Raw genomic sequence first — 23,020 nt, forward strand, 5'->3', positions numbered from 1 at the left:
GTTTATTGTGAGGAAAGAGGAGGGCCATCCTCGTGCCTAGGAAGTAAAGTGGGAGGGGTATGCAAAGTAGTGTGGAGGGAACAGTAGTCTTCAGGCTGAAGCGGGGAGATATGGAATGAGGAGGTAACAAAGCAGTAATAACTATAGTGCAAGTGGTAGTGGCTGAACGCAAAAGCGCACATAGTGTGAGTATTTGAACACCTTTAAAAACCTACAAGTACCCACTGATTAGACAAACTTGGATCCATAATTTTCCATTGGATGTAGCCTAAACATCTAGACCATAAGCTTTCATGGAAGAAAATAATGCCTGTAAAATTCGAAAAATATATGGCAAATTCCTCCACATGGAATCTCTTACGTGCTGGTCGACATTTTGCTCCAGCTTGCCTAAATAAAATGCAATAGGATCTTGAAGGTGCTCTATTGGATTGAGATCTGGTGACTGTGGAGGCCATTGGAGTACAGTGAACTCATTGTCATGTTCAAGAAACCAGTTTGAGATGATGTGAGCTTTGTTACATGGCGCGTTGTCCTGCTGGAAGTAGCCATCAGAACATGGGTACACTGTGGTCATAAAGGGATGGACATGGTCAGCAACAATACTCAAATAGGCTGTGGCATTCAAGCGATGATTGATTAGTATTAACGGGCCCAAAGTGTGCCAACAAAAACATTCCCCACACCATTATACCACCTCCACCATGAGAAGGTGTACAGGTGTACCTAATAAAGTGGCCGGTGAGTGTATAAAACATGCTTGACTAGAGGTGGTTGAGCGCAGTGCTGTGTGGATGTGACTTATTTACATGACAACAGCGCCACTTGCTGGGTAAACGTTAAGTCTATAGGTGTTTTCTTTCATTGCTAAGTGAATATTTGTTCCACCATTAAAGAGGTCGATGTATTAGCGTCTAGAATGATTTAAAAAAAAAAAAAAAAAATGTTATCATGATTATGAAGCCCTCAACTTAATCAATAATTTGTCCAAAAGTAGATGTCATATGACCTATAGTCTATGTCATATCAATGCATGTTATTTACCATTTTTGTCTATTGACCTTGCCGTATATTGTGAAACTAGGCTGAAAATACACAAATAATACGATGGAGATAGATCTTCCTTCTACAGTCAGTGGGCTAGATGAGAGGGTTGTTCAGCTGCAATTTGATTTGCATTTGTCACGTCATTTCAAAACTATAAGAATACGAACCGAACATACAGTAGCTCAGTCCAACAACTTGGCACGTGGCATTTATATCAGCGTGTAAATATCACATGATACCTTGTCTTATGATTTGCTACATTTCCGCATTGACGCAAGCCCCGCCCTCTTCAAGCAAGCAATTACCAAAACACCGTCGTTCGCCAGTCGTCTGCTGACTTTGAAGCTGGCAACTGTCTTGCACATTATGATCGCGATATTGAATTTCGCAACATTATTGCTCGCAGTTTCTATCTGCCAGGGATTCCAATTTAACGATATTGAAGAGGCGGACGAGCCTACTCTGGTTGATTCTCAGTATGGGGCTCTCTGGCCCTTGCCACAGAAAGTGCATATATCCTCGGTTGCGTTCAAACTCAGTAGCACTAGCTTTCAAATAGTCAACGCTAAAGAATCGACTTCCGGGCCAAGCTGCAGCCTTCTCCAAAGTGCATTTCGAAGGTAAAATTAGTCATATGAGTTACGTATTCGATGCCAATATCTAGTTCTAGAGATGTTTTGTCAGTAAATCTGATTTGCAAAATGAAATACTGTGTTGAATAAATCATACACTATGTTTTAAATTGAAATTCAGCAATTTGAAAACCATTCTTTGACTCAACCTTCCTTGTTTCTTGTCTTGCAGGTATTACGAGTATGTATTCGGGAGTATGAGGAAGCAGGGACATAAGAGAAAGTCTTCTGCCAGTGAGATATCTGAGTTACAGGTGTGGATCACATCAGCTGACCCAGAGTGTGACAACTTCCCTGGTGTGACATCCGACGAGTCATGTGAGTCCCAGTGATTGTCATTTCCTCGTTGGTGCCTTAATCCAGGTCTGCATGGCTGGGAGCTCGATAAATAGCCTATTCTACAGCATTAGGGGGGCCCAGGCCTCGGGGGGGAGGCGGGTGGTGGATTGGTGCAGTGCATCCCACACCAGTGCTTGGGAGAGTATTATCCCCACCATGACTCTCATCTGCCAATGGAGTAAGAGATTACCTGACAGGGTTAATAGGGTTAATCTACTGTCAGGATTTGTGAGACCACCAGAGCCTTGTTGTAAAGACCCTGTACACGGTTCCTTTAATTTAGTTTAAATCCAGAGAGAAAGATGCCCATAATAAAACAACTATACATCTCTTCTTAAACATCTATTCAGAAACATTAGCATACTGTAACTTGTTCTACTGTCTTTTAAACTGTTGTGTCAGTGAGAATCAGAGGTTTTTCTAAAATATATATATTTTTCTCTGCCTGTCCACAGATGAACTCTCAGTAGACCAACCGGTGGCTGTGTTGAAAGCAGCCAAGGTGTGGGGAGCTCTGAGAGGTAAAGGCTCACAGTTCTCATTTTGCACATAGACCAGGCCCACAGGCTGAGGCCACACATACATACACTTACTGTAGGATTTTCACTGATTTCCTTTGACTGCCAGCTCTGAAAGCTTTGGGCAAGAGAGTCACACCTGTGATGCTAGCCTCTATATTAGCCTTGCTGGACTCTAACCTCTAACTTTAACCTTGGTATCACAGTGGCTGTAAAAAGAGACTTCTGTATACTGTACATACTCTTTCCAGATTTACAGTTTGTTGTAAAAATGATTTATGTGGATCATGCTGACATAAAACACATTTACAATCTTGTTGTGATTTTCACTCACCGTCATTGTCTGTCTCTTTTCTTTATTGCTAGGTCTTGAGACTTTCAGCCAGTTGGTGTATGAGGATGAGTATGGAGCTGTAAGTATCCTTTAGTGCCCTGTGAAGATAAGAGATAAGAGAATGTTTGGTTAAACATAAAGGCCTCATGTCTGAGCACATGTCATAGGATTGAGGAGGTTCCTCCCGCTGGTTCTTAGTAATTCTATTTCAAGCAATAAGATTTTCCTTGTCACTTCTGTTTGTTGACTGATTTGTTCTTCTCCTTTCACAGAAAACCATCAATAGGACTGATGTAGCTGACTTCCCACGGTTTGCACATCGAGGCATCTTATTGGACACCTCACGTCACTTCCTGCCTGTTAAAGTCATTTTGGCCAGTCTGGTGAGTGATCCTAGATCTGTTCACTCCAAAAACGCAGCGGAAAGCCTTGAAGATAGCGGAGGACACAGCATACCCACTTCACTCCTTACTAGAGAGAATATAATCAGGTCATCTAGAGTTCCACTCACTCGAAAAAAAACTGCTATAAAAGTCATTTATCCCCTTGGCTATTACAACCATGAATAAGTCACTAATATAAACAGTTAAAGGCCTGTATTTATGGATGCTTCAACATAAGATATGGACATAACCTCTCCCCTTATCCACACAGGATGCCATGGCAATGAACAAATACAATGTTTTCCATTGGCATATTGTGGATGACCCATCCTTCCCCTACCTGAGCCGCACCTTTCCCCAGCTGAGCCAGCAGGTTAGTGCAGTTGCTACAGAAGGCAGGCTTCCATCCCAGCCCATACCCCTTTGTTGTTCACAGAACTGGAATGACTGGAAAGGAGAATGTTATGTGTTGGAAGCTCCACTGAGTGTCTTGGAAGGGTTAAGTGGAGCCAACATTCTATTGGTCATACCTATCCAGTTCTTCCCAGTTCTGTGACCACCAGGTGTAGGGTCTAGGGACTGAAATAGAGTGGGGCCAAACAGAATGAGAGTGCTGACATATTTCACATAATGTAATCCAAATTGTATGTACTGTACTGTAGGTAACTTTAGTTTTGATGTATTGTGTGGCCACAGGGAGCGTATCACCCATACACACACGTGTACACACCCTCTGACGTGAAGATGATCATCGAGTACGCCCGCCTTAGGGGCATCCGTGTCGTTCCTGAATTCGACACGCCGGGGCACACTCAATCATGGGGCAAAGGTGAATTTAGAGCCATTTAGGGATCAGTTTGATTGACAGACTGAAATGGCTGTCATGAGGAGAATGTTTCTTGTGGCTTTTGAGAGTAGTGTATTGCAGTGCCTTCAGAATGCCACTTGGATATCTGTTTGTATGTATTTAGCCTAGAAGGTCCAGCCACTTGGTTATTAAGAATAAGACTGATAAGCAAACATGTCAGTGAGTTATTCATGATGGTCTTGTCAGTGTTAGTTTCAGCTGGTTGCCCCTGTAACAAGCCTCTCCCATTGGCTGCTCCTCTCCCCCTTCTCAGGCCAGAAGGACCTCCTGACCCCCTGTTACTCTGGATCCAGCCCCTCTGGGACATTTGGACCTGTCAACCCCATCCTGAACACCACCTATAACTTCATGAGCCAGTTCTTCAAGGAGATCAGCACTGTGTTTCCTGATGCCTACGTCCACCTGGGTGGAGATGAGGTGGACTTCAGCTGCTGGTAAGAGTTTTCATCCACTGCAGAATCTCATGACAGCCCTTGGCTTGCCTCAGAGCCATATGGCACCTGAAAACATTTACTCAATAATAACAATGTTTCTATCCCAAAATCAATAATATTATAAAGTTAAACTGCTATCTACTTCTCTGATCTGCAGGAAGTCCAACCCAGATATCCAGAAGTTCATGGAGCAGCATGGCTTTGGTCAGGACTACCGCAAGCTGGAGTCTTTCTACATCCAGAAGTACGTTGTTGCATTCAGGCATGGTCTTGCAGTGAATTTAATGACATTGCTAAATAAACTGTTCATAATGGACTTAGATGAATAATTGGATGTGGATATTCTCTTTCATGTGATAGCCTCCTGGATATCGTCACCACAACCAGCAAGGGCTATATTATCTGGCAGGAAGTCTTTGACAACGGCGTCAAGGTAAACATGCACTCAGCATAGGTCAGCTTGACTGTTGTTTTAGTTATTCAGTCAGATTATGACGTGCTGTCCGAATGTATCAAAATGTCTTGGAAATGCATGGATGCAAATGGGAGCAGCAGTACAGCTTTATTACTCAGTAATATGAGTAAGATTTTTCCAAAACTGTTGTAAATACCTTACTGTACATACTCATGGCTCAAGATCATGGCTTTATGGCTTGACTTAACTTGACTTGACTGTAGTTACTTGACTGTTAGTATTTTCATTTCCTTTCCTATTCATTTTGTGGTAACTGAAAACAACAACCTTTTGTTTAAGTTGAACACATGTATAAAGAGCAGGTTGAATACAGTAGTTTGGACTGTGTGTTCCAGTTGAAGCCAGACACGGTAGTGAATGTCTGGATGGGAAACAATCTGGAGGAGGAGCTTGAGAACGTGACAAGGGCAGGCTTCACCACAATCCTGTCCTCCCCCTGGTACCTAGATTACATTAGCTACGGCCAGGACTGGCAGAAGTACTACGCAGTTGAGCCCCTCAACTTCAAGGGTCAGTTTTCACCAGAGGGTTTTCATAGTCACAACATGTGATGTAAGGAGATGACAAAATTGTGATTCAGATTTCATTCAACAGGCTTACACAAATTGCACAACTGCTTGGTATATGCTCTCATATCTAGTGGTGTAGTCTCAACATAGTGTACAAAGACTGAGATATGATCATTGTTGGAAGGCAGGTTTGGAACCAGGTTAGTCTGTTTAGGTATCAGGTATTGGTTGAAGTTTCTTTCGGACAGACAATACAGCTTTGCTGTGCATTGTATTAGTACCCAGCCTTGTTTCTGTAAGATCACTCAGACAGAGATAGAGATTCTGAGTGTTGGTAAAACAGCTAGGGTTGTTTTTAACATTTTTGCTTTGTGTTGGGATGTAAGTCAATGCCTCTCTGTTTAATAACAGTTGGTTAGCACCAATTACTAATGCCCTGACAGTGGCGACTACTAACCTGTCCGTTGCAGTACTTGAACTTTGGTTTATCTGTTTAGTGATGGCTTACTATAAAGAGAAAATCACACCCTTGCTTTAAAAAAAACACAACTGGAAGCAAGGAGTACCTTCAATTCATTACTATTTTGCACGTGTTGAATGTAGTCTGAGACAAGCTTGCCCATGGAGGACTCTCCTCTAACATGTCTGTTAAAAAATTGTGTATTCATGTGTGTGCACTGTAGCTGAAACAAGACACGCTTATCCACGTGTGGAAAGGCAACCAGCAGCAATACCAGGAAGAGATGGCAAAGGTCACAGCATCGGGGTACCATACCCTCCTCTCCACTCCCTGGTACCTCAATCGTATCTCCTACGGCCAAGACTGGCAGGGCATTTACAAGGCTGACCCCCAAGACTTCAAGGGTGTGTGTCCATATAGATGCTTTGGACAAATGTCATATAAGAGCATGTTCCTCTGCCTTTGGTTTGTCTGTTCAATATTAAGCATCTTCTGTATTTTAGTCAGGAGAATAGATTTCATTCTTGCAGATTTTCAAGTTACAAGATTTTATGTTTGATGGACTGGTTTCAACAGTCACTCATAAAACAGTAGGTTACTGTAGTGCAGGGAGGCCAGATGCCTTTACTAGCATTTTTGTGTGCGATAAAGGCCAACTTTGCCTTGACCTTGCTCTAGATTGATTAGTTGATGATTCATGTGACACAGTTATAAGGCCCACCCACCTGTTCTGTACAGTGAAAACAAAAACCCAGCCAAAAGCTGGATGTGCTCAGACATTCAATGGTCATGCGGTTTTGATTTGATCATTTCTGTCCAAGTAAGTGTAAGCCTGTTGACTGAAGTAGAAATGATATTCTATATTGTGTTTGTATAGAAGCTCGTTGGGCTGGGCAGTGTGCCCAGCCCATATGGGCTTCATGTTGTAAAGTTGTCTCCTATGTGCCTTTTAATCTTAAACTCTTATCTTGATTGACCTTTGACTGTGTGACCCAGGCACTGATGCCCAGAAGAAGCTGGTGATTGGTGGAGAGGCCTGTCTGTGGGGGGAGTATGTGGATGCCACCAACTTGAGCCCCAGACTCTGGTATGGGCAAATCATGACATTAATTTCCAAATCAGTAATTCATTCAAATAAAACACCCTCTTCTACATCTCACACTATGCTCAAGAGTGTGTGTGTGTGTGTGTGTGTGTGTGTGTGGCGCTGCCGCCGCCTCCAGGCCCCGTGCCAGCGCTGTGGCAGAGCGGTTGTGGAGTGACAAGGACGTGAGGGACATCAACGACGCCTACAGTCGGCTGAACAAGCACCGGTGCCGCATGGTCGCGTAAGTGTCCCCATCATCTTGAAGACTGGATTGATACAGAGACTACCAATCTACTGTGTAATGCTGAAGCCCAAGTGGTGTAAAGATTTTCCTCTTGAAGTGAGAGTCATTAAAATAACACTCAGGATCACCACCTCTTGACCAAGTAGACAATAACACATCCTCCCGATCAGGCCATCGTTTGACTCTCTCTTTCCCTCTCTCAGGCGTGGGATCCCAGCCCAGCCTCTGTTTGTGAGTTACTGTCCTCATGAGTACAGAGGGATCTGAGATGCAGCCACTGCAGGCATAGAAGGGAAGGACACAATCACATTTACTTACTGTTCATTTTAAACAGAGTAATCAAACCTGAGATCATCTTCATGAAGTCATTGATGCACTGAACAGCTAAATTAGTATTTTAACAATGTTCTACAGAGAAATCCTCATTACATGCAATGTCAAACATTGATCTTGTGTTTTGGAAAATCATCTCTTTTTTATATGAATGTTTGTATGATTTAAAATTAATAAACCTTTGGAAAGGTCAATTCTTTGTACAGTGATATGGACATCTGAAGTGAGATACAGTACAATGGAAGTGAATGACTCAAGTACATTAAACACATTTCTTCACTAGATCATATTGAACAGAATATAAATACACTTTAATCACTTGACTATTGTGAGTCCATATACAGTTTACATAAAGAGAATTGATTCTTGTGTCGTTTGCACAGCAAATACCCCTATTTAGGGAGACATCCATCACTGCCATAATCTATTTAACAACACAACCATGAAGCTTGCCCTGTAATACAAAGTAGTTCATAGGTCAAATTGTAACTTTCAGTCACTACCACGGGTGTCCACAAGTCCTGCAACCATGTTATCTAGTAGCCAAGTGACACCATCAGGCGAGCCCAGCCATCTTTTTAAGGAGTACACTCTGGTCCTGAGGGTTCATGGTCTCGTATGTGTCCAGCTGCAAGGAGAAGGTGGCGTTGCCAGAAGTCAAGGTTCGCAGGGCGGTGGAGTATCCCTGTGATAGGAGAGAGATTCATCATGTCATGGTTAAGGCTTACAACTCTTTGCTGCATATTCACATATTACTAAAAATTATTAGATTAGATTAGATTCAACTTTATTGTCATTGTGCAGAGTACAAGTACAGAGACAACGAAATGCAGTTAGCGTCTAACCAGAAGTGCAAAATAGCAGAAAGTGCAATGAACAGTATATACAGGTAGTGCAATATATGAGCAGTAAGTAGTGCAGTATAGTATAAGTAGTGCAGTGTAAGCAGTATATGAGTAAGCAGTAGCATTAACAATGAGAGTGACTTTTCACTTTGCAAAAAGACCAGATAGAGAAAAGCAAAACAGCTAAATTACTATGGCCATTACCAGCCTGCCATTTGTGCCAAGGATTTCTCTCTGGGTGTATTTCTTCTTGGGGTGTACTGCCTTAAGAGGAAAATGTATTTTTCTTTGACTATGACGTTTATATTGACATTTCTCGAACTCACCATCATCTCAGCCAGAGGCACAGTGGCCAGTAGCACCTTGTTGTCACGGCGACTCTGGATGTCGCGGATGGCCCCGCGTCTCTGAGCCAGGTCACCCAGCGTGGAGCCTAGGTGCTCCTCCTCCACGGTCACCTCCAGTGACATCACAGGCTCCAGGACTTGCCCCCCTGCCTGCCTCATGGCCTGCAGAGACAGAGACATGCTGTTACCAGTGTTGCTATCGCAACATCCCACATTGTATATACAATACTATCAAGGCCAGGGGAGGCTATAGGCTTTACACCCTGAACCAGACTACCACCCTGAACTGAGCAACCCATACTGGGAGACATGGCCCCTATTGCTGTACCTTGAGCATGCAGCGGGACACACAGGCAGACACCATGGCCAGGGACGTCCCTGGCTCCATGCTCACACTCTGGATCATAGTGGACACTCCCTGGACTGGGTAACCAAGCAACGGACCTGAGAGAGGAAACGCAGGAACAAGTACATACTTGAGTGCAGTTAGGATGACAACTCTGAGCCAAATGGAGGGCTTTTGTTTATTAGCACTGTGACTGCATAGAGAGTGCAGATGCAACCATCCAATTGACCAACAAGGACAGCAAGTAGAGTTCAAGTTTACTCAACAGTTTAATTGGAGCGAGACCCCGTTACCTTGGAGATAAGAGCTGTGCACTCCGTTCTCCACCGCCTCCCTGATGCCGGGCGACAGCTGCTCCTCCACGTCATCCTCGTAGGTGAGGTCACAGGAAGTGCCTGTGAAGGGGCTGACGGCCAAGCCAACCATCACCACGTGTCTCCTCTCCCCCAGAGTGCGGTCCAGTGTCTCTGGAACACAACCGCATAAACAGGAACAAAACATATGAATTAACTAATCCTGATTGTTCTAACTAAAATAGACCCTAACCGTTTTTTGGTTAGATGTGTCTTTGTTGCTGAAGTTGGGATAACTTCTTCTGCTCTACATTACTCTCAGGCTGTGCATAAAGATGGGCATATAGATTCCTCTAGACCTGCTGAGCATACCTGTAGTAGACACTGATTGGAGAATGGTCTCCCTGTAGGCCACCTGTAGTGGTCCCAGGTGAGTCTCAATGCCGTATTCTCTCCGGATGCGGTCATGAAGGATCTCAATGTGCAGCTCCCCCATCCCACACAGAATAGTCTGAGGAAGAGAAGGGTTGCAAAGATGACACTCCAATATACAATTCTATTTCTATAGTTTTGTCTTAAGATATTCTTCTTCTGGTGGTACAGTGTGCAGTTAGGTCCATATATATTTGGACTCTGACACAATTTTTGTTATTTTAGCTGTTTACCAAAACATATTCAAGTTACAGTTATATAATGAATATGGGCTTAAGGTGCAGACTCTCAGCTTTAATTTGAGGGTCCAAATTGGAGGAAAGGTTTAGGAATTACAGCTCTTTTATATGTAGCCCCTCTTTGTCAAGGGACCAAAAGTAATTGGACAATTAACTCAAAAGCTGTTTCATGGACAGGTGTGGGCTATTCCTTTGTTATTTCTTTATCAATTAAGCAGGTAAAAGGTCTGAGTTGATTCCAAGGCTGCAAAATAAAAAAAATCCATCAGAGACATAGCGGCAACATTAGGAATGGCCAAATCAACAGTTTGGTACCTTCTGAGAAAAAAAGAATGCACTGGTGAGCTCGGCAACACAAAAAGGCCTGGATGTCCATGGGAGACAACAGTGGTGGATGATCGCACTATCCTTCACATGGTAAAGAAAAACCCCTTCACAACATCCAGCCAAGTGAAGAACACTCTCCAGGAGGTAGACATATCATTATCCAAGTCTACCATAAAGACTTCAGAAGAGCAAATATGAGTCAATCACCTGATCTCAACCTGATCGAGCATGCATTTCACTTGCTGAAGACAAAACTAAAGGCAAAAAGACCCACGAACAAACAACAACTGAAGACAGCTGCAATAAAGGCCTGGCAAAGCATCACAAAGGAGGAAACTCAGCATTTGGTGATGCCCATGGGTTCCAGACTTCAGGCAGTCATTGCCTGCAAAGGATTCTCGACAAAGTATTAAAAATGAACATTTAATTTATGATTGTTAATTTGTCCAATTACATTTGAGCCCCTGAAAATGGGAGACTGTGTATAAAAATGGTTGCAATTCCTAAACGTTTTATACAATATTTTTGTTCAACCCCTTGAATTAAAGCTGAAAGTCTGCCCTTCAATTGCATCTCAATTGTTTCATTTAAAATCCATTGTGGTGGCGTACAAAGCCAAAATTATGAAAATTGTGTCACTGTCCAAATATTTCCGGACCTAACTGTATTTACCTGTCCAGAGTCAGGATCAACCCTGACTTTGAGGCTGGGGTCTTCTCTCTGCAGGCAGGTCAGGGCATTCTCAAGGTCTTTTAGGAAAACAGAGGACATTCAAATGAATAGCTTTTTATTGCATTCTCAGAGTTTATACATTCTCAGTAGTGACATACATAGCATAGCATGAAGACATGACAGTCCCACTGAGATTCAGGCCTGTTGGCTCAAATACACCTACAGAGGACACAACCAAAGAGACAACAGAGGGAAGTTCCATGGCCACTCACCTGCCTGTTTGGCCATGGTGGGGGGCTCTATGGAGCAGAAGAAGACAGGCTCAGGGACCTCCACTCCGGCCAGGACAAGGCTGCCCTGCTCCCCTCCTCCACCCCGCTTCCTCTCCCCATCCCCCTCCTTCTTGGCCCGCTGAGCCGCTGCCGCTGCAGAGGCCTTGGACGACACAATGGTGTCTCCTGTGATTGTCTGAGAACCAGGGTAGACATTGTTACCAAACTGAAAGACAGACTTCTTAAGAGAAAGAGAAGTAGTGTCTCTGAAACTGAAAATAATATTGGTGGGACACACAGACTTACTAATCAATCCCAGGTACTCTTGGAGGAGCCCTACCTGCTTCAGGCCCACAGTGAGGGCGATGTTCCCTGCAGTCAGGGAGGAGATCTCTACCTGCTTGTCAGCAAACGGCAGCAGCAACCGACTCATTCTCTCCCTGTAGAGGAGACCCAGGGAATATGTCACTATCAGCTCAACCAGAGCAATATGTTTTATTAACAACATTCAACCACCTACGTGTTGTTCCTGTTGATGTTGTGGACTGCTGACTGGGGCTTCATGGTGCCAGAGTAGATCCTGACAAAAACCAGAGGACCACGCTGCTTGTCATGAAGGACTTTGAAGGCCAAGGCACACAGGTCATCCTTGTACCAGCGCCTACAAGTGGAGGACACATCAAACTGTCTGATTAAAAAAAAGAAATCAAACGCATATGAAAAGATATCAAAAAGCCAGGTCTTTCCAGGAATGATCCCTGACTCATATGTGTGAGAAGAATGAGGAAGTGACTGGAACCCTATGAGAGGTCAGACTGACTGGCCCTGGGTTAGGTCTCACTGGAGACAGTTTTAGGGCAACAGCAATAGGCCAAAGGTCTTAGGTTGTTAGATTGTTGTCAGGTTGTCTTAGGTGTTAATTATGATGTTGTTGTTTACAAGAAATTGGCATTAGAAGTTTGAGATTGGAGATGCACTCACACCAGGTCGTTGTGTCTCTCGTTGGGGGCAGGGAGGTAGGCAGTGATGGCGTCTAGGAGAGGCTGAACACCCTTGTTCTTCAGAGAGCTTCCACAGAGCACAGGGACGCCCTTACGGGCCAGAGTCACCCGTCGCACAGCCTCCTGGAGCTGCATACACAAGTATGTACCGGTATGTGTGTTTGGGGGGGGAGCATAAACTACATCACATAACACTGAAAGAATGAGGCTTAAGTTCCACTTCTAAAACAAATATCCTTTTATGGACATCAGCCTGGACCAAACACAATTCCTCTTTGTATATTACCTCTCTGTCTGTATTAGCTGGCCACTTTGTTCTGAACTATGTTGTGTGCAATGGAGGCTGGCGGAGGTAGAAATCGGAAGACAGGCTCATTGTAATGCATGGAATGGAATGAGGAATGGTATCAAAAAAGTGTTCCATGCTTTACAATGAGCCCGTCCTCCGATTTCTAACTCCCCCAGCCTCCACTGGTCGTGTGGTGTGATATCTTGGCACAACAAAAGGATGCTTACTTTGACAGGAGGAATAGCGTCAAAGTCTTCACTGAAATCACCAAGTAACAGCTCTGCAAACTCATCATCCAGATCAGCAACCTGTCAATGAAGACAATGCAAATGTAAATGGTGGAAAAAGTAGTGGCACATAATTTGACACATAAAGTTCCCCCCTCTTTAATATGTATTGTAATCATGTTTGCACTGTGAGATATGGTAGTAGATATGGTAGTAGTGGTATCTTTCTGATAAAGAGGTTCCTGCGTTTACTATCAGATAGTGGTACAATAATATTATTTCCTGTACTTGTTCGATCAAAGCCCCCCTGGCTTCCTTGGCCTCTTGTAGGAGTTCAGGGTCATCTGATTGGCTGAGGGCTTTGGTCTCAAACACACGTCCATCCTCGGATTTCACCCGCCATGTCATTTGCTGGTTGGTGATCAAGTCAACCAATCCTGTGAAGCTTTTCCCACTGCCAATTGGTATCTGTGTGACAGATGTCTCTCATTCATTCTCAAACATTTGACAAGGAGTCATGGAAACAATAAATAATGCATTTAATATTTTCTTACTGTGATCCATTTGCCAGATGATGGCAGAGGTCTCTGTCACCCAAATGTATTTCACAATGGAATTTACCTGAAGTAGAACAGGATTGGCTTTCAGCTTCTTCTTTATGCTCTCAATGGAAAAACTCAAACTATGATAAACAGAAAAAAACATGTTTGTGAGACCAATGCTGATGAATCCAGAAAGAGGGATTCCATTTATTTTGGTTATGTGACTCCTACCTATAGATGTTGGATGCTCACCCCACACTACCCCTCTGTACAGTTCCTCTACTGTTGATAATAAAAATGTAAAAAAAGTAATCCTTCCTTCTTCTAGCATTGTGACCGCTAATGGAACCTTTTCCTAGCATAGATGTATAGATGATTTACTAACTTTATGTACTTGTAAGTCGCTTTGGATAAAAGCGTCAGCTAAATGGCATACATATCATTATTATTATTATTATTATTATTTACTTTGCCCCAGGCTTGTCCATCTTGTTCAGGAAACAAATACATGGCACTTGATGTTTGTCAGCTTGTCTCCACACTGTGAGAGTCTGAGCCTAGTGTCATCACAAAACACAACAGAACACACATTCACACAGAGTCATTAAAAGCTCAGCCCACTGGTTCAGAATACATGTGCCGTAGACGCATTTCAGCACCCAACAGATGTGATATCATATAATAACAGTACAATATCATATAATCACCTCAACACCAGCAGAGGCATCAAACACTGCCACTGCCCCGTCGAGAACACGCAGTGCCCGCTCCACTTCCAGGGTAAAGTCAACGTGCCCTGAAACACACACACACACACACACACACACACACACACACACACACACACACACACACACACACACACACACACACACACACACACACACACGTTGATCTTGCAGTTGATGTCCTTATAGATAATGTCTACATTGATTATGCCGACTTTATACCTGGGGTATCTATGAGGTTGATCCTGTGCTCCTTCCAATCGAAGGTGACGGCGGCTGACTGTATGGTGATTCCCCGCTCCCTCTCTTGAACCATGAAATCTGTTACTGTGTCCCCATCATCGACATCTGTGAGAAAACAAGAGAGAGGGGACTTAAAAGAGATACTGTTTCCTTTAAGTATTGCTCGATTACGTGCAGTAGGTCAACACAACAGCATTGACACGAGCTTCTCTTTACGCACCTCCTAAAGCCCTGATGTATCCGGAGTAGTACAGCATTCTCTCTGTCGTGGTCGTCTTCCCCGCATCTATGTGTGCCATGATGCCAATGTTCCGGATTCTGGAGACAAACAGTGATGGAGAGAAATCTGACAGTCAGGCCAGATGGATCATTATATTGCTGACAAAACTCTGACAGCAAAACACAGCAGGTTGTCATGACTTACTTGGATATATCTGGATTGACCACAGCTCGTAATGTTTTGACATCATCTATAAAAATGGATAGAACATTGTAAATGGTTGGTAACTTTGCAATAACTAGACTAGTGTACATCATGACAGCTGAAAACTTGGGATATGCACCTGGCAGAAAGCTGTACACTCTTTGACTTTGTAATCTCCACCTGCATAGTTGGGTTCCATTCTTCAATACTCCTTTCCCCTGTTAAAATAAACAGCACATAATGTATACACAATGATATAATCAATGGAAACAGTTGTAGTGAATGCAAATATGTATATTCTCTCGCTAGCTGCCACTGAAATATATTACTTACCCCAATCAACACACTGAACGCCCCAAAAGCCGCTCTTAATCGCATATTCAACGTGTGCTTGAAATACAAGCAAATCCCCTATATTCATAAATATTGTAGGTGGCCTACTGGCATGATACTGTCTGTACTAGCATAAGACAGTTGACAGACTCAATGTCGACTGACTAAGTGAATGTCATGCATTAACCATACATGTCACTGGCTTTGAACAACGAGAGGAGAAAGGAAACACAGTCTTAAAATACCAGCCATTCATTGTACTTGGGGAAACATAATTAAATTTTGCTAATACGCGTCTTCAACATCTCAAACTATGCAATCTATGTCCATTCCCATCAATTCACACTTTCCTCCTGTAGTGCATCTTCAAAATACATCCCCAAAGAACACACATATCTTCATTTAAGTTCCAGGCAATCTAAAGTTGTTCCCAATTATTATACTTATTGAAGAGTAAAACTAGGGTGGATAAATGGTTTAGAATGCTACAATAATACGCTTGTAACCTAGGATGGTGTATGGAAACACAAAATGTAGATAGGAATGTCACTACCATGCAACGAGGAACATGTCAGTCTCTACAGTGCCGCTGTAATAATTCCTGTCCGGTCGTATTGGTGAGAGGACAGTTTTTAGTGACGTACTTCCTTCAAATTATTGGCTTCGGGAAAACAACACCAAATACCCAAGCCTCAAGACAAAACAACGAATAAATCCCCTTCTCCAGCAACCGATTCCATCAAATAAGTTTTTACTTGAATACGTAACCTTCAAGACACACAATGGTAAGATACCCCAATGTTTCACACTGTAGTGTGCTTTATTTGTTGGGACAACGTATTAGCTTCACATGCCAGTTAGCTAGCTAGCTAACACATGTGGCAGCAAAAGACGGTATTCATTCAGTTGGTCTGGCGCGTCAATGTTGTTATCAGCTACTAGCTAGCTAGCTAACTTCAACTATGTCGAAGAATAAATTGCTCGACTTCAGACAATTCGTCGTCTCAAATAACGTATTGTTGTCAATGCATCAGCGTCACTGTATGTTCAGTGTGTCGCCAATAAGAACATTTGGTTGCAAATATTCACTGATTGGGCGAAACAGTGAGTCGCGTTGACAGCTGTTTTCATGACAAAATCAAGTAGGGTGCCATCGATTTAACGTAATGCTACAGTTTATGGATAATGTAGATGTAGGTTAATCAAAATAATTGTCTATCAGATATGATAAAGGCTTCACAGTACTATTTGACTTATATTAATATTATCTCCATGATACATATATTTTGAAGGGTGCAAGAGGAATTGGGATTTTGGGCACGCCTAGTGTTAAAAAAAACAACAACACCTTGTATTGTGATATTCTGAATAATGTACATTCTTAAAGCGCCACAGGCTATATCAATTCTAATTTTGTCTTCTATTATTCGTCTCTCAGCCCCAGAACGAGCACATTGAGTTGCACCGCAAGCGCCATGGCCAGCGCCTGGATCACCATGAGAGGAAGAGGAAGAAGGAGAGTCGTGAGGCTCACACACGCTCACACAAGGCCAGGAAGATGATTGGTCTGAAGGCTAAACTCTACCACAAACAGAGGCACTCTGAGAAGATCCAGATGAAGAAGACGTGAGTACACTATTGTTCAACAGGATAGACTTTGGCTCTAATAAGCTTTAATCCAAGTCAGTTTCCCCAACTGCAACAGCCTATAGTACTACAGTAACAGCTATTTCTGATGAATATCAGGATGGTCTATCTAAAGCATTTGTTGACCTGTGTTCCATCTGTGTCACTACAGCCTCAAAATGCATGAGCAGAGGAACACCAAACAGAAGAAGGATGACAAGACACCAGAGGGAGCAGTGCCGGCCTACCTGCTGGACAGAGAGGGACAGTCACGCGCCACGGTCCTCTCCAACATGATCAAACAGAAGAGGAAAGAGAAGGCTGTGAGTATCCAATGCCTTTTGTTTTAGTTCAGTCTGAGGCTTTGTCATCATTTCCTACTGAAGGTAGGAATATCTTGATAGGCCGTTATTAACGGTCATGAACAACGCCTGGATGAAGATTGAGTAAGATCATGCGTACGCACAAGGCATTCTCATTGGAAAAAGACTGATAAAATGGTAGCTTATCTAGAAACGGACTGTACCATAGTTCTAAATTGTGTTCTGATCTGTTTTTTCCCCTCTGTAGGGTAAATGGGAGGTACCTCTGCCCAAGGTGCGAGCCCAGGGAGAGACTGAGGTGCTCAAAGTTATCCGGACAGGAAAGAGGCAAAAGAAGGCCTGGAAGAGGATGGTCACCAAAGTGTGCTTTGTGGGCGAAGGCTTCACCCGCAAGCCCCCCAAATACGAACGTTTCATCAGACCCATGGTAAGATGACACCACACTCTGGCATATACCCTTTTTTCTGGCAGTTGTTCATTCTCAGTCAGTTGAAATGAAGAGTTCAGTGTTTAATTGCTATATAAGAATGTGGTTACATGTTAACATTGAAACTCTTCCTAGTATAAACATTTAATGTTTGTATTCTGGCACCTACGGTTTCTAACTCTTTCCTCCCCATTCCTCTCCAGGGTTTACGTTTCAAGAACGCCCATGTGACCCATCCAGAGCTGAAGGCCACTTTCTGCCTGCCCATCCTGGGAGTGAAGAAGAACCCTTCGTCGCCCCTCTACACCACCCTGGGGGTCATCACCAAGGGCACAGTGATAGAGGTCAACGTGAGCGAGCTGGGCCTGGTCACACAGGGAGGAAAGGTCATCTGGGGTGAGTGCTCCTCTTTAGTTTGTAATTCTGTTGATTTGTTGCCACAAGGAGAGATAAGAGCCACATGTAGCCACATGGGGTTCCAGAAACATAAGCATGTTTAATAAGATGTGTGTTTTGGTTGGAGAGATATAAGATAAGATATGAGAGTCCCTGTAGGGATAATGAAACACACTGCCATAATAAGTGTAGTGATTAGTGTCTATTCTCCCCCCCAGGTAAATACGCCCAGGTGACGAATAACCCAGAGAATGACGGCTGCATTAACGCTGTTCTGCTTGTATAAAAACTCTATACAGACTGTGCCTGTAACACACTGCTAGAGCTTTGTCTCAACTGGACAAAGACTGGATAAGGAATACTGAAGTGTTGCTGGACAAGCCATGGAAAAATCAAGAAAACATCAGACGGCTTACTTTGTAACACATTCTATCACTCAAAGAAACATGGTAAAGTAAAAGGGGTTGTGTTATCGTTGTCAAATAAATTTGTCATATATAAACCGTGCAATTTTCTTGGACGTATAAGTGCTCCTTTTAGTTTATTGAACAGACGGAGCTACCCAAGCTAGGTCACAAAACAACTAGTGAGCTACTGAGCACTGACATTAAGAGATTGTCCAAAACATCACTCATGTACTGCCTCTGAATGACTCCATGTTGTTTCAGATTACCTAACCATCTCGGAGACTGTATAAAAGACATGAAAAAATTACTGGCTTTATTTGTGATTCAGATTTTAAGACATGTAAGAAATTCCATTTTGTGAATTGTCAGCCACATATCAACCATCATCCACCCCCTTATCCCCACAAGAGAAACTCATATTTTAAAGACACATACTAAGGGCAAAATAGAAAGTATGTAAACATACATATTGTCTGACCTTCTAGACTCACATGAGATAATGTGAGTCTAGATATTCCGGTATTCTACTTTGAGTAGTCTCCTCAAATGAGCATGCCTAGGTTTTAACCTTCAATCAATCACTGAGTTGTGAAATAGTAAACTAGTGCTTTGGTGTCTTTATTTCTGACTTCACAGTTTTACATTTCATTCCATAAATCACCAAGAATTTAACCTTTTTGATATTTTTATGCGCTCCAAAATAAAAAATAAAACTGAACATTATGTGCAACCATTATTGGTTACAGAAATAAGATGTACAGTTTTACTGTGGCTTCAATTTAAACAAACCTTACGATTAAATCCTCTGGAGATGTTTTAACAAGGTGGAGCTGTAACTCGTTTTTTGGTGTTCAGAAAATCCTGATTTATATTGGGAAAAAATGGTGGACTCACTGGACTCCATACTAATAATAATAAAATTACATAAGACTATGAAATGTGCTCAATTTATCAGGTAAAAAAAACAACAAAAAAACTGATGTTAGGATTAAGGCAGATTTTCTTTCATGTTTAAGTATAGGTTAACCAAGTACTATGGATGACAGATATAAAATACACAAGGTCCTCTGTGTACCTCAAATGCACAATATTACTGTGCCACTTTTTCAATGAAACAATGTCTTCAACTGTCACTTGACGTGCAGCACAGTTCGCAATAAAAGGAAATCATCTTCAAGATTCTCATTTAGATAATATATAACAGTAAAGATCAAGCACCTTGATAGGTTAAAAAATCTAGTCAGTTTGCCCCCCTCTCCCATTAGACAATACTGACATCATCAGAGCAAGCCTGTGGAAATCCTCCACATAGTTGCGGTGTGAGCAGGGAAATAAAAGACTCCACTACCCTCAAGAGTTCAGTCACTGACTTCCTCTCTCTGACTAGCAGAGAGCTTTTCATTAAGAAAGTGCAAACAGCAGGCAATAGATGTGTTCTTCTCTTCCCCCCTCGGAGGCTGAGGTTTATGTGTAGTAGTCAAGCTTGCTGCTGATGGTCTTGCAGCCTTTAACAGAGAAGATCTTCTCGCTCTTGGGGAAGTAGATCATGTCCCTGGCCACCTGATCTGCCACGTCCAGGTCAGGCTTCAGGCCATTGGCCGCCATCTCAGCCATGGCACACAAGACGACGTGCTTGTACTCCAGAGGCAGGAAAGGGACGAAGAAGTCCACTAGGTTCTTATCAATTAGACTAGTGTGCCAGAACCCACCTAAAGAGCAGAAGTGTGAGAGAAAGTAAGAACAAAGACATGGTTTAAATAACAGAGTTAAAAAATAAAAGAAGGTAGCTATTCTGTGTATGAATGCCCTGACAAAGCGTACATTGCTTATCCCCAATATCCTCTAATTAGGCTTAGAAAAATGAAGCACCAAATCCTACAATACAGAAATACATATGAAGTTAGAAGTTTTCCTAAGAACGTGTGTATAGTGAAAGGTACCATATATACTGAAAAACATATGCACTCACTGCAATGTAAGTCGCTCTGGATAAAAGCGTCAGTTAAACGGCATGTATAAAGGTGACCTACTCTTCTTGTTGTTGAACACGGAGAGAGAGAGTGCAGTTTCCAGGTCCTTCAGCTTGATCTCCTCTCGGTTAAGCCCTGCTCTCCAGAAGTCTAGAGCCACCTGCGTGATGTTCTCTCCTCCAGCATTGCTATAGGGACCATAAACACAAACTAGCAGACATTAGACATCTGACACCCATTTGGAGGGAGCCGTTTCTGATTGATAGCTGACCTCACACAAAGGCACATCTAAGCTAAGATGCACATTAGTAAACATAAGTGATGTATGTATGTGTTAGCACGCTACTTATGGATGTAAACAAACCAGGCAGAAGCTAATTCGGGAACGGTGATCTGAACAATGACTGAGGTAAAAAAATAAATAAATAAATAAGAATCTGCAAAGTGTCCCTTTAAACCACTACAAGTATGTTTAAATATCCTTTTCAAGACCTTCCCCACCTGAGGAATATGAAGATAGCCTCTCGGTAGGAGACCCCATCCAGTCTTTCATAGTAGTCCAGATAGGGCTTAATACAGTCGATGAGGCCCGGGTGCATCTTGTCCATCTCGTCAAAGATGAACATTGAGCGTGCACAGTTAGTGACGTTGCCTTTGATCCACTGCTGCAACTGACTCTGGAGACATAAAACAGTGTGAGGGAAGACTTACCTTACAGAGCACATTTGCAAGATACATATCATATCTTCCACACTTGCTGTGATGACTACTCACCTTGTAGGTGTCGATCTGACTCTGATGTGGGAAGTGAGCTGTAGACACATACTGATGGACAAAACTGCTCGCCATTCCCTCCTTGTAGATATTTTGAGCTATCAACTGACTGACAAAGTTCTTCCCTGTGCCAGTCCATCCATGGAGAGAGAGGACCAATGGCTTTTTAGGGTTTTTATTGTTCATGAATCCAGTTACTGCTTTCAGTATGACTCGGGATGCTACATGCTGACCAAAAATCTTCGTATCGAGGTCGACTTTTAAACCTGGTGGGGTAAACAAAAACAAACAAAAAAAAAATCAGAAATTAGTGTCATAATGTGAGTTTCTAGTAGACCTACTTTGACTGTACATGGTTTTAAGTGGACATCTTAATGGAAATGTGATTAATCAATTGTAGATTTAGGGGGCAAACTCTAATCATATAGGCCTGTTGGTGGTGAGTAGCTCGACATATTACTACTGATAACGCTTTGACTTTCGCTTTTAACAACAATGCCAATGGCGATCAAAGATAGTTACTCTATCATGACTAAATAGAGTAACTATCTTCGATACTATGGTCGAGCCACGTCGATGCAGAGACCCTCTGTCTTAATGATTATTTGGGAGAGAAACCTGGATCCACTACCTTAGCTATCCACCCGATGTAGTCTTAGGCCATACTCTAGTACACTGAAAAAAACACATGTACGTACCTGTTGAATTAAAAGCAATCCATTTTGTATCACAACTTTCATGTAAATAACTGTATATTTTCTTCCCTACAATGTAAGCACCAACGCCAACACCAGCAACTGCGGTTGTTGTGATTGGCTCGAACGCATTTACAATAACACTTGTTATCAAAGCATATCGAATCAAGATTTTGCCAGTTACTTTCATTTTTAAAGTCACTTAATCATGTAGGCTATACAAGGAGTATAACGCGTTTAAAAAGAACGGGGGGCAGCTCTTGGCCTACCGTCTCTTCACTGGCAATGCAAACAAGCGCAGTGCATCCTCGTACGTTATTATTGTGCGACACTGAAACAAGCTGCATTCAATAGAAGCAACGTTCCGTAAGGTTGTGAAAATATATGAAGATGCTAGCTACGGAAACCAGATATTGTTCTAACCAATAACCGCTACAATAAAATAGCATTGGACACATCCACATGACAGATATACAAGAAAAACAACTCTGATATCCCTGCATTTTGTGAGTGGGCAGTACTGAATATATTCCCATGGTTGAAGTTTGCAAACTTTCTTAGTTACCTGATTTGTTGTAGGAGATCCACTCTGGTCTGCAACATTCATGAAAATAGTAAAACATGTTCGGGTAGCTGGCTAAGAAGCCAGTGAGAGCCGCAGCCACACCAAGCGCTATACTGGTACTGATCGGCTCAATCGCCACTGTCATCGTGATGTTCAACAGAACACACAGAATCAAAACCTGTCGCATCTTATATCCTTATCTAGCCACCACCACAAACAAACACGGATGTTTAGCTATGATACCTTCCTAAAACTAGCTTTATATTTCGCCAAAGATCAGCCTCATCAGGCATAGCTAGCTCAGTTGGCTTGTCACGATTCTCGGAATATGTTAAATAACATTATAAAACAAAACACCTCAGAAGTAGCTGTATAACTACTGGCAAGTTAGCTACGGAGAACCCCTTCCACCACAGCAGAGAGATCAGCGCACTGTCGAGCGTGTTCTTATGACGTCACGATCCAAAGTTTAGCTGCCAATCGAGGAGCAAAAAGAGTCAAGCAAAGACAGTAGTGTTATTGTCAAATATTATTGACAAGTTTTTTAGAAGTATCACACCTATGGTAAATAATTGGGTGGAAATGAATAGGTCAAAGTTATCAGGCGTATACGG

The 23,020-nt window shown here is 42.6% G+C and overlaps 4 protein-coding genes across 7 annotated transcripts; 2 read left to right on the plus strand and 2 right to left on the minus strand.

The window, feature by feature from the left end:
* The first annotated feature begins 1,358 nt into the window (after positions 1-1,358).
* On the plus strand, positions 1,359-7,857 carry hexb (hexosaminidase B (beta polypeptide)). 3 transcript variants are annotated; one of them, XR_014554230.1, is made up of 14 exons: positions 1,359-1,667; positions 1,852-1,997; positions 2,474-2,539; positions 2,903-2,949; positions 3,143-3,253; positions 3,525-3,626; positions 3,950-4,082; positions 4,375-4,555; positions 4,713-4,799; positions 4,916-4,988; positions 5,366-5,540; positions 6,223-6,403; positions 6,996-7,086; positions 7,223-7,272. XR_014554230.1 is itself a non-coding variant. In XM_083670597.1 (14 exons), the coding sequence occupies exons 1-14, from the start codon at positions 1,414-1,416 to the stop codon at positions 7,595-7,597; spliced, it is 1,641 nt and encodes a 546-aa protein (XP_083526723.1). In that variant the 5' UTR covers positions 1,359-1,413; the 3' UTR covers positions 7,598-7,857. The 3 variants fall into 3 exon arrangements, 2 of the variants coding, with proteins under 2 accessions (XP_083526723.1, XP_083526724.1); XM_083670597.1 differs by lacking the exon at positions 5,366-5,540 and adding an exon at positions 7,534-7,857 and having other exon boundaries at positions 7,223-7,327; XM_083670598.1 differs by lacking the exon at positions 6,223-6,403 and adding an exon at positions 7,534-7,857 and having other exon boundaries at positions 1,360-1,667; positions 7,223-7,327.
* A 138-nt stretch (positions 7,858-7,995) lies between these two features.
* gfm2 (GTP dependent ribosome recycling factor mitochondrial 2) lies at positions 7,996-15,549 on the minus strand. Its single transcript, XM_083670596.1, has 20 exons — positions 15,224-15,549; positions 15,030-15,108; positions 14,891-14,936; positions 14,687-14,784; positions 14,446-14,571; positions 14,203-14,291; positions 13,964-14,052; positions 13,575-13,635; positions 13,242-13,421; positions 12,954-13,034; positions 12,418-12,566; positions 11,957-12,097; positions 11,777-11,876; positions 11,437-11,632; positions 11,165-11,241; positions 9,867-10,005; positions 9,495-9,668; positions 9,184-9,299; positions 8,835-9,017; positions 7,996-8,348 (listed from the first exon to the last, which is right to left on the minus strand). The coding sequence occupies exons 1-20, from the start codon at positions 15,266-15,268 to the stop codon at positions 8,220-8,222; spliced, it is 2,298 nt and encodes a 765-aa protein (XP_083526722.1). The 5' UTR covers positions 15,269-15,549; the 3' UTR covers positions 7,996-8,219.
* Positions 15,550-15,874: 325 nt separating this feature from the next.
* Positions 15,875-18,497, plus strand: nsa2 (NSA2 ribosome biogenesis homolog). Its single transcript, XM_083670318.1, has 6 exons — positions 15,875-16,008; positions 16,662-16,849; positions 17,022-17,172; positions 17,420-17,599; positions 17,803-17,995; positions 18,214-18,497. Exons 1-6 carry the CDS (start codon positions 16,006-16,008, stop codon positions 18,279-18,281), a joined length of 783 nt encoding a protein of 260 aa, XP_083526444.1. The 5' UTR covers positions 15,875-16,005; the 3' UTR covers positions 18,282-18,497.
* Positions 18,498-18,634: 137 nt separating this feature from the next.
* Positions 18,635-22,805, minus strand: tor1 (torsin family 1). Of its 2 annotated transcripts, none has more exons than XM_083670316.1 (5): positions 22,407-22,805; positions 21,147-21,412; positions 20,874-21,049; positions 20,433-20,560; positions 18,635-20,111 (listed from the first exon to the last, which is right to left on the minus strand). In XM_083670316.1, exons 1-5 carry the CDS (start codon positions 22,591-22,593, stop codon positions 19,867-19,869), a joined length of 1,002 nt encoding a protein of 333 aa, XP_083526442.1. In that variant the 5' UTR covers positions 22,594-22,805; the 3' UTR covers positions 18,635-19,866. The 2 variants fall into 2 exon arrangements, with proteins under 2 accessions (XP_083526442.1, XP_083526443.1); XM_083670317.1 differs by lacking the exon at positions 22,407-22,805 and adding an exon at positions 21,845-22,121.
* Between the last annotated feature and the right edge of the window lie 215 nt (positions 22,806-23,020).

Source organism: Argentina silus (genome assembly GCF_951799395.1).
Source record: "Argentina silus genome assembly, chromosome: 5".
Classification (NCBI taxonomy): domain Eukaryota; kingdom Metazoa; phylum Chordata; class Actinopteri; order Argentiniformes; family Argentinidae; genus Argentina; species Argentina silus.